The sequence below is a fragment of the Phyllostomus discolor genome, chromosome 9 (genome assembly GCF_004126475.2).
Source record: "Phyllostomus discolor isolate MPI-MPIP mPhyDis1 chromosome 9, mPhyDis1.pri.v3, whole genome shotgun sequence".
In the NCBI taxonomy this organism is placed as follows: Eukaryota; Metazoa; Chordata; class Mammalia; order Chiroptera; family Phyllostomidae; genus Phyllostomus; species Phyllostomus discolor.
Window position 1 is genome coordinate 8,817,290 of NC_040911.2, and position 14,344 is coordinate 8,831,633.

At 41.0% G+C, this 14,344-nt stretch overlaps 2 protein-coding genes across 3 annotated transcripts in view; one reads left to right on the plus strand and one right to left on the minus strand.

Moving 5' to 3' along the window:
* Nucleotides 1–8,791, minus strand: part of RELCH (RAB11 binding and LisH domain, coiled-coil and HEAT repeat containing) — an 88,902-nt gene extending 80,111 nt beyond the window's left edge. Inside the window, 1 exon segment of the mRNA XM_036010169.1 lies at nucleotides 8,021–8,791. Within this exon segment, the coding sequence (XP_035866062.1) occupies nucleotides 8,021–8,552 (532 nt within the window). The 5' untranslated portion in view covers nucleotides 8,553–8,791.
* A 231-nt stretch (nucleotides 8,792–9,022) lies between these two features.
* PIGN (phosphatidylinositol glycan anchor biosynthesis class N) overlaps nucleotides 9,023–14,344 on the plus strand; it is a 72,850-nt gene continuing 67,528 nt past the window's right edge. Inside the window, exons 1-2 of one of the 2 annotated variants that reach the window (XM_028524273.2) lie at nucleotides 9,023–9,190; nucleotides 11,134–11,271. The gene's annotated coding sequence lies outside the window, so the exon portion shown is untranslated. The remainder of the gene's footprint in view (nucleotides 9,191–11,133; nucleotides 11,272–14,344) is intronic. The other variant, XM_028524275.2, reaches the window with a different exon arrangement.

Consider the following 14,344-nt stretch of genomic DNA (forward strand, 5'->3'; position numbering starts at 1 on the left):
GACACTACTCTGAGTCATTGCAGCGCCTGCAACAGGACCGGCTGGTTTCAAAGACAAAGGGACGTCCTTCCCGACTGCTAGGGATTTCCGAGACAATGGTACGAAACTCGGGAAGAAGGCCACACCCACGATTGCCCTGTGTGGTCTTCACCGTGAGCCTTAGTCACGCTCCACCCCTGGGCTAGAAACGTGGGTGTGAGTGTGCAGCAAAGCTTCAGGACTGGAAAAGGGAGGACAACGTCTTAGACTGCTGGGTCAGGGAAACAACGATTCAGGGTGATGCCCGAATCCTCACTGCCGATGTGAGACAAATTTCGGAGCAGGCAGAGGTTACCCCGGGATGACGGACCTACTCTGTGCGATGCTTGGGAGCAGAGATGGGTGAGGGGAAGAGGAGAGGGCCAACTAATTCCGCCTTGTACAACTATTTCATTCAGAACAATTGGTGACTATATTTACCGTATTTTGCTGTGCTTAATGTGCACTTTTTTTCCCCAAATTTTTGAGAGAAAAATAAGGATGCACATTATACATGGGTAGTATATAATTCTGTATCTATATAAATGTTTTTAATTCTTTTATTTATGCTTACACATTAAAAGTGTAATGCTAGGAAGCAATAATGATATCCATATGCAAAATAATATCCTGGAATACAATAATTGGTTTTACACATAAATAAAACATTAAATTAAAAAATTAAAAGATTTTTTTCCTGAAAGTCTGGGCCAAAAACATGGGTGCGCCTTATACAAAGGAGCACATTATACATGGTGAATTATGGTAGCTCTAACTGGAGGCTTAGCTGATCCTGCAATCAGGTAGGATGTGCATGTCCTGACTTGGATTAAGGTATGAACACCTTGATGAAATTAAATCATGTGTTAAGTAGATTATTCACAGCTGCCTTAGTGTGGTGGTTCAGTCTGTCACTTTATTTCTTTAAATAATCAATACATTTGCCTTCTACGTTAAGATTGGCTACTCTGAGTTAGTAGGATATATGTACTCTGAATGAGTTACAAAAGTACTTTGCCTGATCTGAGAACTCTTGCTGAGCTCAAAGTTGACCTAAAACAGTAGTTGCGGTGGGATGGAAACAGGGCAGACTTTGAAGCCGGTGACCTGGGTTGGAATCCCAGTCCTGCCACTTAAGAGATGACATGTGCTGCGATACAAAAGGGCCCTTGTCCCAACCAGCAATCCTCCTCTGCAGCAACAAGAGTATTATTGCTTATACTCTTTCTGTGTGTATCCTTTTAAAATACACAAGGCATATGCAAATTACTGTCTTTGTACATAAACAGAGCCATATACATAATGGCTGCACCCTAAATTATTCAATTTATAATATTACTCAGTGTTCATTCCATATCAGCACCCAGATTATCTATTTAAACTAACCAGTCCTTTACTGTTGGACATTTGGGTTGTTTTCAGTCTTTAATGCCTTTACTTCAAGATGATATTTTAATAAATCTTGGCCCAACTGATTCAATGTAAACAAGCATGTCTATAATAAATTATAGAAATAAAATTGGAGGTTAAAGGGTCCATTGAGAACATAGATTCATAAAACACCTATCAATACAGGCTACCTTTCTGATATGGTCACCTTATTTAAGGGTTTAGTAGACAGAAATAAGTATCCTTACTATTGTGACTTGTTAAAGGGTACAAAATACAAATATTCACCTTTAAGAACAATGATAAAATGTGACTAGAGATTTTGGTGGTACATTTGCAATTCTCATCATTCCACCTTACATTCTTTGGTCAACCATCCTTACTCACACACCTACCCCTGAAGGGGATAAATACAGAACCTTCAGTCCGCGCCGTGATTGTAAAAGGAGGCTTGCAAGAAGGAGCTCTACTCACGACTGGAAAAGTAAGAAACATTAAGACTGTTGCCAGGTGCTTTTCTAATGGTAATTCTACTTCCATACATACACACACAGAACAGGTATTTACGAGATACCCATATAATGCAATAAAAAAACTGGTATGAAATAGTTTTGTTCACTTGAAACATGCTAAATATATCCTAAAGGAGATCTGTGTTAACATTATACTCAGCATTATTAGCTTATTCTGAGGACTTTCCTTCCAAAACAGAACTGATTCCCAAGGTTACAAATGGCAACAGGAGATTGAGAAGCGATAAACTGGTATGTATGGAACCACTAGTTTGTCAGCAAAGAATGACAGTTTTTTTGCTGCCTTTTTTTTTTTTGCAATTATGCTTACTAGATGAGATATAAGCTACTGATTTTCAATATAAGGTAACAGAAGAAGTAGGACAGGAGCCAGGCACCTACGAAGAAATAACTTATTATGCAAAATGTAATCTTTATGTTCGTATACCAAAGAGAAGATGGTACTTCATGTCCCCAACACACCAAACTCTGTTCACACTGCACAGATTATACTGCAGGGGTGTCCAACTCATTTTCACTGGGGGCAACATCAGCCCCACGGCTGCCTTCAAAGGGCCGAATGTAATGTTAGGACTGTAGAAATGTAACTACTCCTTAACAGTTAAGCGAGAGCTCGACACTGCCACCGGGTAGAAACAAGGTGCCAGGCCGGATTTGGCCCAAGGGCCTGGTGTTTGCCACCTGTGGATTATAGGATTAGGTATCAATTATGGTGGAACAGTAGGGTCAATTCCCATTACAAAATTTCCTTGCAAATATTGACAAAGCACAGTAAGTACCGTTTTAATTGCTTTATCAATTTCAAAATTTAAAAAGAAATAACACATTCATGTCCCTAATATTTCTCTCCTCAAAGGCAATCACAATACCCATTATAATTTAATACAGCAATGTGCGGTGATGGATGTTAACTAAACTTGTAGTAATCATTTTGCAATACATACATTTATCGATCACTATGTTGTAGACCTAAAACCAATACAATGTTATATGTCAACTGTATTTCAAAAAATTGCACCCAAAATATGGCTAAATAGCAGAACAGTATTTAAACATCAACAAGTGTGCTTTTCGTATCAGTCATTTAGAAACCACAGTCCCAACTGGTGCGGCTCACTCGGTTGGGCACACGTCGTCCCGCAAAGTGAAAGGTCACAGGTTGATTCCCGGTCAGGGCACCTGCCTGGGTTGCACGTTCGGCCCTGGTCCGTGCTTGTGGAGAGGCGACCCATACAAGAGGCAACCAGCTGATGTTACCTCCCTCTCTCACTAAAAATAAATACAATCTTTTAAAAAGATATTTAGAAACAATAATTGATCATCAATTCTCTACTTATTGGTAGAAGCCAGTAAAAACAACTACCTATAAGAAAAAAAAAAAACAGGCTGTTAATATAAGGGTGGGGCAAAAGTAAGTTTACAGTTTGAGTATGTAAAATAGAGTTTATTCTTGTATTATTTTTTTTATTATTGTATTAGTTTCTGCATTAGCAACTGTAAACCTACTTTTGCCCCACCTTGATAAGCTCTTTCTCAAATATTTGTAGAGTAATGGTGTATCTTAAAAACACAGTAAGTGTTCTTTTTCAGTTGACCATCATACAACCATGGGAAGGGACACTGTTAAAAACCATAAAAAAAACAAACTAACCAGATTTAGTTTGGGCTCTAAAGACACTGATAAACAAAATGCAAACATACCAATTTCTGGAAGTTTTTATTCCAACCAAGGTTTTTAAAAAACAAGCATTCATTCTGGAGATCACCCCTAACTTTCTTATTTGACATCATACAGTGCAATTTTAATTTCTGACAGAAATAAGGTCTGTTTTCCCTGATTAATACCCCCCGTCTTGCTTCCATTTAGCCTAAGTACCACCACGGCTTCAAACATTGCTGTGCATTCTTACAGCCACCCAAATGGAAACCCTACAGCAAGTGGGGAGCCAGATAATGGTAAGCATGTTTCCAGAAGATGTTTTAAACGAGGCAGAATATAAAATAAATATATCTCTTCTTTAACCTCACTTCCTTTTCCTTTCCTCGCTCAGAATAAAGAGTCTAAATTTGGCCAAAAAATAAAGTTACTATTTAGTCAAAATTTCAGTCATCCCTGATGGTCAAATTTAAGCCTTACTTTCTCCACGAGGGCCATTTCATTAGCTTAACAGATAGTGACTTTTCTGTATTTGAATGTTTATGCTATTGTCTGTGCTGCAGAAGACTATTCTATAGTTCTTTCATGTGTTAGTTTGGCCTCTCCATCAAGAACTTGCATTAAACATCTTCTGGATCCTGGCCCTGGCCAGGTAGCTGTTAGAGTGTCATCCTGATACACCAAGGTTGCAGGTTCAATCCCTGGTCAGGGCACATCCAAGAATCAACCAACAAATGCATAAATAAGTGGAAGAACAAATTGATGTTTTCCTCTCTCTCCATCTTCCTCCTTCTCTCTAAAATCAATTTAAAAAATCTTCTGGATCCCTACAATCAACCCTTAATTGATCACACAATTTAAGAAATATATTGATCAATGTAAAATACTGAACATTAACTATGTTCAGGTCATATATGAATAAATTTCCACAACGATTAATAATAATTTTGAAAGTACCGGAAAGGCACAGGCAAGAAAAATGACAGATATAGAACAGATACGTTTAAGAATGTACAAGTATATAGTCCAGACAATAGTAGCAAGTCTCATTCAGCTAAGAGCAGTGCATTTCATAACTTTCAGAAATATTGTTGGTATCTTCTCTCTCAGAAACCAGAGGAAGCGCTACACCCAACTCCAATCTAACAGGTAGGAACTACTTTGTAAAGCGGAAGAGACGGACACTTTGGAGACTGGAATTACGACATGCTTAGCGCTGACGGTAGTAAAAAAGGAACACCGGGCTGGGAGAGATGTGTACTCCGAGAAAAGGTAGGTAGGATCATGCAACAGAAAATGTGAAAGAGGAAGGTTACTCAAAAAGACTGTAGGCTCACAAGTAAAATTACCACATTAGGACATGAAAAACAGGAATTGTTAAAGAAAAAAATTAATTCAATGTGGTGAAATTAAAAACCTTTGTTAAGACAGACACACTTTTAAAAACTGAAAAGGCAAACCATACTGAGAAAGAATATTTTCAAGACACATATTGATGAAGGACTTCAGGACAGAATATATAAATAACTACATCTCAATAGTGAGACCAAAACAACAACAACAACAACAACAACAAAAACACCACACTTTAAAAAGTCAGGGAAAAGACATGAACAGACATTTCACAAAAGCAGAAATACTAACAGCAAAAAGCTCAGAGGAGCTCAGTATCTCCAGTCCTCAGAGAAATAAAAAGTAAAACCACAATGAGATACCACCACACTCTCAATAGAATAAGTTAAGTTAAAAGCCTGAAAATACCAAGTGTTTGGGGAAGTAGTATATAAACTGAACTTTCACACATTGGTGATGGGAATTTTAAATGCTACAACCACTTTGGAAAAACAGTTTGACAGTTTCTTATAAACTTAACTACATACCAACTATATAACCCAACAAGTCTATTTTTAGGTATTATACCTGCCCCCCAAAACACATATGTCCACGCAAAATTTGTACAAGCACTTGCACGACAACTTTATTCATACAACCCAAAACTTCAAACAAACACACACACACACACACCCACACAAATGTCTAACAGAGGAATGGACAAACCACAGAAGGAACAAACTACTAATATACATGGGGAAAAAATGGATAAATTTAAAAAACACGTTGAGCAAAAGAAGCCAGACAGGAAAGAATATATACTCCACAATTCCATTTATATGCAATTTTAGAACAAGCAAAACTTATGTATAGAAATGGTTCTCAGTCAGGAAATTCTGCCTCCCCTTCCCTGGACAATGTTAGGGACAACATTTAGTTGCTACAGCTTGGGGGGCAGAGGTTGGTGGTGGTTGCTACTGGCATCGAGTGGATAGAGAGGCCAGGGATGCCGTTAAACATTCTTGAGTGTATGTGTGTGTGTGTATGATGTGTGTGTCTCCAGTACCTACAACAGGTGCAAATAAATGAGGATAACAGAAAAGCAGAAGTACACATGAATACTTGGTTGTACTTAAATTGTGATTTCTTTAAAACCACAGGACTTCAGTTATTTCAAAACACTGTAAAAATATATAATGCAAAGGCAATTAGAAGAAAGTCGTACTCTAAGACATTTCTAAAATATTTAGTCTAAATTATGAACAACTATTTCTATACAAAAAGTTTCTAAGAGAAATTTTCACTATAAACAGTGATATCAAGCCATAATAAGGTAGGCTGAAAAGATTGAAAAATTCCTTTAAATTAAAGTTATAAAGTAAGAATAAGGCATTTCAGTATATTAATAAATAGAAAACACAGCTGATGTAATTCAGTCATGTCCAATAGGCACAGGGGCTGCACAAAACGTAAGGATATAAAAATGTCCCTGAAGAAGTGACTAATAAGAAAAATGCTGTGGCTGGCAAATCAGATACACAAGTGTTAAGAGCTGTGGCTGAGGTTTGACAGAAGGCGGCAACTAGGTGCGCGTGGGGAATGTGAGAAGTATTCACAAAGATGTTGTTGGAACTCGGTCTGGAGGGCGCGGTAGAACTTGTCAGGTGAAAACCAGTATTAGATAACTTAAAAACCTTCAAACAGACAAAACCCCCTGACTACAGAACAATTTTGTTATGCTGCCTTGTTATACTTTTATAGTCTTAAAGGCTAGGCACGAGAAATCTCTGGAGAGGAAGATTATTGAGGAAGGAAGTTACACCAACCGAGAAAATTCCCCATCCAAGAGGGACAGCAGCTTAGCATTTACCTTGACAGAAAATGCACCCTTTGCCCTTTCCACTTCACCTAGGTTGGGCCATGTAAGTCTCTGGGACCACCCAAAAGTATGGAGACAAAAAGTAATCAGTGAGGCTACAATTTTAAAACTTCATGTTTAACATTTGTTAGTAAACTCCAGTTGTTCTCATGTAACACACTGAAATATCTCTTTCCAATCGTAAGGGAAAATCTAAGGTGCCTCCCAAAAGGAGACACTGGGAATCCAATACACATCCCCTTGAGAGTACTTTTCAAGCCCTAAGAAGCGCTTATAAACAATATATATAGCCCTGGCTGGTGTAGCTCAGTGGATTGAGCGCAGGCTGCGAACCAAAGTGTCGCAGGTTCAATTCCCAGTCAGGGCACATGCCTGGGTTGCAGGTCATGACCCCCAGCAACCGCACATTGATGTTCCTCTCGCTCTCTTTCTCCCTCCCTTCCTTCTCTAAAAATAAATAAATAAAATCTAAAAAAACCCCGATATATGAAAAATGGGGTAAACGATTACTGTGCTGCTAAAAATGATTTTAACAAGGTCGAAAACTAAATTCCTCACTCAAGCGGAATGGAAAGGCTGCGGCGTGGTGGGACCACCAGAGAGATGGCAGGCAGAACTTGCTCCTTAGATTTCCTGTAATTTCGAAAACCACTGAAATGAAGGCATCGAAATTGAATTCACTATATTTCAACAGAACACATTTTATGCGGTTGGCCCTCCCGCCACCCCCCGCCTTTTTTTTTTTTTTTTTTTTTGAGTGAGAAAACCATCCCAAAGACAAAGGGTTTTTAGTGATTCTGACTTCGAGGACAGAACAATATTTCCTATTCTTTGGCTGAATTACTGCGAACAATTTAAGAAACACTCTTTCCTGGTAGTGGCGATTCAGGAAATTGGAGAAAAAGGAAAAACGATTAAAGCGATAAGCCAGTCTGCGAGGGAGCCGTCTGGAGGCCGGTGAACTAGAAACGCTGGATATTTTTATAGATACCGACTCCAACACGGCAGCCAGGAGCCAGTGCGAGTTCAGCCCAGGGATGGAGGCAGACGGAGAGAGCAGTCACTGCCGGATCCTTCGGCTTGCACCGCCAAGGACCCCCCACCCGGTGCAACTGTCTCTCTAAGACGTTCCTAATACTCAGCAGCCGCCCAGAAAAGCCCTCCCCCACAACCCTAACAACCCTGCCGGAGAGGCAGGCCGCGTTCACTTACTGAGCTGTCCCCCGCCCGACGTCATGCTCGGCTCCCGACCTCCTGCACCTCCAACGCCGACGGCTCCGGGGATCCCCGGTGCCCCCATCCCCGGCGGGGTCCCACTCTGCCTCTCGAAGTTGCCGGGATTGGAGAAGTAGTCGCGCAGCCGAGGCAGCTCGCGGCCACTCTCTAACAGTTCGGTGTGCAGCTCCAGGGCGGTCAGCAAGTATTGATCGCGCAGCAGCTGAGCCGCGATTGCATCAATTGACAAGCGGGCCGGGGTCTCCCCACTGCCCCCCAAGGCCACCGCAGCCGCCACCGCCGTCTCCCCAGGGAGTCCTGACCGTGCACTGCTCCCTAAGGGCACGGGATCCTGGGGCGATAGAGAGTCTGCAGAGCCAGGATCTAGGTCGCCCCGCGTACCCAGCCGAAGTCCTGCCCGCCGCTCCTCGGTCGTCGCTACCTCGTCGTCGTCTTCGTCCGAATCACTGAGGAATGGATTCACGCCACCGCCACCACTGCCACTACCTCCAGGCACCATCGCCGCCATCTTATTCTGTCAGGCGTGTGGGTACCTCCCTGACTGCCTCTGACAGGCCGCAGCCTGAATTCCCCCTAATCCTCAGCCGCCACTGCGCACCTCCACAGCCCGGGACTGGCCACGTCCTGCCTCCCCTCCTGGAGAGCAGGCGTAGGCTCAGAGGCAGCCGGTCCGGACGCAGCTGCACAGGTTGTCTCAGCCTCTGCTGCACCAGCAGCTGGGCTCTGCAGGCGTCTTCCTGGTCTCCAGTCTCGCGAGAAATGGGGCGCGTTCGGCCCCCCCCCCCCTCTCCGCCCCGTCCTGCGCCGCCCCGCCCCAGCCCGGTAGGTTCACTCACCCGCGAGCGAAGCTGCTCCTGGTACGAAGGCAAAAAACCCCGCCTCCACTCCTGTCTCATTGGCCAGGGGAATAAAGAGGAGGAGGAGAGGTTACGTAGGATTGGTCCTAGAGTTGTCGCGAGAGCAGTCACTGGCCAGGTGAGTGTCAAGGGGCGTTCTGAGCTTGAGACGCGGTTATGACCGTGACTTAGGAACTGTTCTTCTGGCTCTCCTTTCGCGGGGCAGAGGGGAACTCTGCCACAGTTGGGTCCTGCCTTCGAGCTGAGGAGGCCTCACTCCCGGATCAGGCCTGACCGGGATAAGTCCCAGGTAAAATCCGGAGACCGGTGCACAGAGGTATGGAAGCACCGAAACTCGCCCCACGCCCACGGACGCGCTGCTTTTCCAGCACGCTTCACTTTTTCTTTCTTTTTGCTGCTCATTGGTGACATTTTTCCTGCATGTGTAGCGAGTGCGCAGGCAGGAGTTAGAATTTGGCTTTTTAAAATTTTTTTTTTAATCTTCCTTCCCTTCCCAGCCACGTGCCTGGTTGCTCTGGAGGCCTGGCAATAGCACCGACTGCCTGCACTTCTGGGTAGCGCCTTCTCGCCCTCGAATTAGTGCTACAAAACGGCAGGTGGTTGTGGGGTGTAGGAGGTGCAAAGTAAATGGAAAAAGGATTTGCTTGGATCTGTGAATATCCTGATAGCTTCAATTTGGATAACAAACTGTTAGGGGCACAACAAACACTTAGGATTTAATACTTAATTTGCACTACAGGGACCCTTCCAAATACAGCCCTATCCAGTCCACATACAGTGCCATCCAGTGAGAGATCAGTGAATTTAAGCCTAGCAACGTTCATTGATCTGTTCAAGTCAACTCTACTCATAAATATTCAAAGGAACTAAAAGCAGTTCTGTTAACGTCCAAAAAGCCATTCTTCTCCCACTATGCCTTGCAAACTTGTCCGTTTAGGCTGGAATGCAGGTATTGACGGCGAAACTTATTTTAAAACTTAGATGCTTTGGATAGTTTTGACTTTTTTTGGTCAAATGCTAGCACATAAAGTAAGTATACTAAATTTGGAAGTTCACCGTTTATCTTTTATCATTCCTTGATTACAATGCGAGGTGGGCAAGGGGATATTAGTTTCTAGCCAACGATATTAGAGCGCTATTCCTAAGAGTTTCTCTTTTCTTCACACATAAATTGCTACTTTCACAGGTTTAAGATTTCCTTTCTTTCTGTATAGCTTCCTTTAAGCACCCAAGTAAATAGGTAGCAGTCATTATGTTATCAGGTAAGGTACATATTACATCCCAGAAGTAAAGTATCTCCTTTAGCTCTGTGGAAAAATTAAAATAGAGCATTCTTATATAACCTTTGGGCAGGTTATTGGTTTACATGCAAAGGTATGCCAACAGTTAAGTGTAGACTTTCCTTTCAGTTTCCCCAGGCTCAGTAAACTAAAATTTTCATTTGAATGAAGGTTTGGGTTTTTTTGTTTTGTTTTTACCAGAAGTTTTTGGCACATTGTTAGTACTAAGAATGTGAAATATTTTTTATAGAAAGTAAGTGTCTGATGTTTGAATTTCAATATTTTTCGGTGACATATTGAAGAAAAACATGGAAAAAAATCTCATGTTAGGAAAATAGTATTAAAAATAACTAATGCTGTATCCAGTTACATAGTGCTTGGCAGAAAGGATTGCTGATCCTTACTCTGTTTGCCAGAGAGACTGAAAGTGGAACCAGCCTGTGGAATGGAGGAATGAGAGGGATTAGAGATGATTTGGGAAGGGCAGGATTAGAAATGGGTAGTTTATATACAATCTTTCCATTTCTGCAGTGAGGAATTTTAGAAATTTCCTGCACTTAGTATCTCTGAAGAGGATTGCTCATACCAGGCAGAAGAGCCTAAAGTCCATATCCCAGTTGTACCAATTATTTGCTGTGAGACATTCAAAAAGTTAGGTACTTGCATAACCTCACTTACATTCATCTGTCTGTCAAAGGGGTGATGAAGGTACACAGAATTAGGAATGTGCCAGTCACTGAGCCTGGTACTTAGCGTATCATAAATGTTATTATAGCCAGTTATCATTTAGGCAATATTAGTATAAATTGAAAATATATGGCAGGCTTTTAAAAATAAAATAAATATCAAGTGGAAAAAGCAATTAAGTCTGTAGGGCAAAAAAAGCACAGCTTTAACTTAGGGTCTGACTTATAGAATATAAATTGAACATAGATTTAACTTGTTTCTTCAGAGCCGTTGGCTATAGAAGACCTTCATGATTGGCTTCCTGTACAAACCTAGTTTCCTGATTCTACTTGATATCCTAGATTCATGGATTTATTGATGTGACCTTCCACGCCCATAACGAACCAACTGGCTAGTCTTCTCTGTGAGTACTTTGCTTTTCTGCTATACAGAAGTTTAGTGTCAGTTTAAAATTTTGTCCCTGGCTGGCGTAGCTCAGTGGATTGAGCGCAGGCTGCGAACCAAAGTGTCGCAGGTTCGATTCCCAGTCAGGGCACATGCCTGGGTTGCAGGCCATGACCCCCAGCAACCGCACATTGATGTTTCTCTCTCTCTCTCTCTCTCTCTCTCCCTCCCTTCCCTCTCTAAAAATAAATAAATAAAATCTTTAAAAAATTTTTAAGCACACATTCGAATATTAATAATTGCTGATCTCTACTTAATGATAGTTTATTATTAATATGTTGGGAATATTTTTCTACTTAGCAAGTTTGCATTAATATGGGTCTTTACAGCTAATGTTTCATTGAATAATGAGGATGATTGCAATTTGTATCATAGTGATGAAAATGTAACATTGCTTTTTTTCCATATACTTCAATCATTTTTGTGTCTAAAAATTATTTTTGGATTTAAAAGTTTTAAAGTAACTACAAGTAAAATTTTAAATGCAAGTCGTGGTTAACTTAAAGTTTTAGAAATATCTAATGTTTTATTGTTTTTTATTGTATAGCAAACATTTCTCAGGCAAAAACTTTTATTGGTACATGGATATGTATCTTAAAATTTTTAGTAGTTACTCAGTTATTTAGAGAGGTTTCTAAATAATTGAATCATGACAAAGTTTTCTTTTTCAGTAAATCTAATAAAATGCGATTCTATATCCTAAATCTTCACGGTTTTTCCTCTATGTTCTGGAGCAATAAAAAGAGAAGCAAAGCGGCCTCTAGTGGCAATAGTGCATATTACATGTACCATTGAAATGATAATCCTAAATAATTCAGTAAACGTTTGCTAAGTGCCGAGGACTGTGATGAATGCTAGAGAAGCCCTCTCTTGCTGTGATGAAATTATGGTTAAGTGATAGAGACAGACAGTAATAGTGAAAGACAGAGCTGTGTCATTATGAACCAAAGTAAAAGTTTCAGTTTCAGACTGCAGAGTCCCAGCGGAGGTGGCCCTTGAAAGCATGAGGAGTCGTTATGAGACGGGGTGAGAGGGTGGAGGGCAGGTTGGAGGTGATGTCTCTGGAGAAGATGTGTACCCATGAAGGCCTTGCAGCAATAGGGAGCATGGCATATGGAAAGAAATTTTAAAAAGAAGAAAAGGCCAGTGTGGTGAGATGCCATAAAGCAAAGGGGCAGGGGGTTCTGTGGGACAAGGCTGGGAAAAGAGGCAGAGGCCAGCCCCTGTGAGACCTTGTTAGTCCCATTAAGGATTTCAGTCCTGATTAGGATGGGGGAGAGGCACTAAAGGGTTTTAATAAGGGATGAGTTGTTCAGATTTGCATGTTGAAAGAAGCAAAACAAAAAAATACTACATTGCTACACAGCAGAAGAACGGGGTGTAAAGAATGACTCCCAGTTCTCTGATTTGCATATCAGGATGGAAGGTGGTGCCTTTACCTGAGACCTGGAGCCCTAGGCGTTGCAGGGGGCTGCTGCCTGAACAGGACAGGGCTCGAGGCATGGGCTGGGGGCTTGGGCCGGGGTGGTGGGGGTGATGCCACGAGTTTGGTTAAAAACATACTCAGCTGCATTTCTTTGAAACATGCAAGTGGATGTGTCAAGGTTAGAGTTACATATATGAGGTTGGAGTTATAATTTGTTGAGGCTTTTCATATATGTGGTAACTAAAGCCAAGGATATGATTTAAAATGTTTAAATAGAAGGTATTGAGGGAGGAGAGAAGAGGGCCTACAACCAACTTTTGAGGAACTCCAAAAGTCACTGACCAGTAGTGCCCATTTTACACTGGTCATAGGTTTAGGAGGAAAACCAAAGAAGTAATGTTCAAGGAAGCCAAGAAATGAGAGCTGTTTTTCAAAGACGGTATGGTTACCAAAGACAAAGGGACTGGGTAAGCCATGGAAGATGACTGAAAAAAAGCCATTGGATTTTGCTACTTTAGTAGAAAGCTTTCTCTCTGATATAATGAAAACAAAGGCTCAGTTTAAGTTGTTTGAAATTAGGTGGCCAGGTAAAAAGAGATTGTATTCAATCTTTTCAAGAAGTTTGGTGGTGTTGGGGAGAAAAGAGCAGTTGGTGCTTTTAAAAGATTTTTAAAAAATTAAGCCTTATATTTGTGAGGTGCGTCCTTGTCACAGATGTGGTTTAATTCATTTTCAGTGCTACATAGCATTTCATTATGAATTGTTGGTATAAGGACATACCAACCTGTAGAGAATTTTTTAAAAAATTTATTTAAGCGAAATAGACAATATGACTAGAAGCAAGGTTTCAAGATTTCAGCATAGGCAGCATGCTTCTCTGAAGGACAGTTTGCAGTTTCTCTTATGCATTTGGAATTAAGGAAGGAATTTCAGGAGGATGGCATGAAGGTGGGAAAGAGCGAGGTGGGGATCGGATCACAGAACTGTTCACAAGATCACAAGTTCTCCTGAAGGTGGACGTGATTTAGAAGAAGGTATCTGAAAAGAGGCATTTCAAGGGTGTTCACCCAGATGCGCAGAAACGACGGACAGGGCTTCCTTTAGATTCGTCACACTGGCTTTTAATACTGAAAACTGGAAGAAACCTTCATGCTCCATAACGTGGGGGTAATCAAGAAAATTAAGATTCACCCCACAGAATAGATATATAAAGATATGATACATAGGAAGAGGTTTTGTTTTTAATAACAGAAATGCGAATGTATAAGTAAGGAAAAAATCAATACATAAAACTGTGAGCCTCTAAAAACGTAGGTAGGATAAAATAAGAAACGTAATAGGTTTTTGTTTAGGTTGTCAAATTATGGGTAACTTTTCTATATTTTCTAAACTTGTCAGAGGGATTGTCTTATCTTTACATTCAGAATGGCATCATTAAGATGGTGCTTGTTGTTTAGTTGAAACTCATATATATTAGAAAAAGCAGAATACTTATTCTGGTAGTCTTACATTAGGCTGCAGAACAGCATCTACTCACTAAGGGATTTTTATACTTTATGAAAAATCTTTGATATTTAGCTGCTCTTGATTTTCTCAGGGAAAAAAA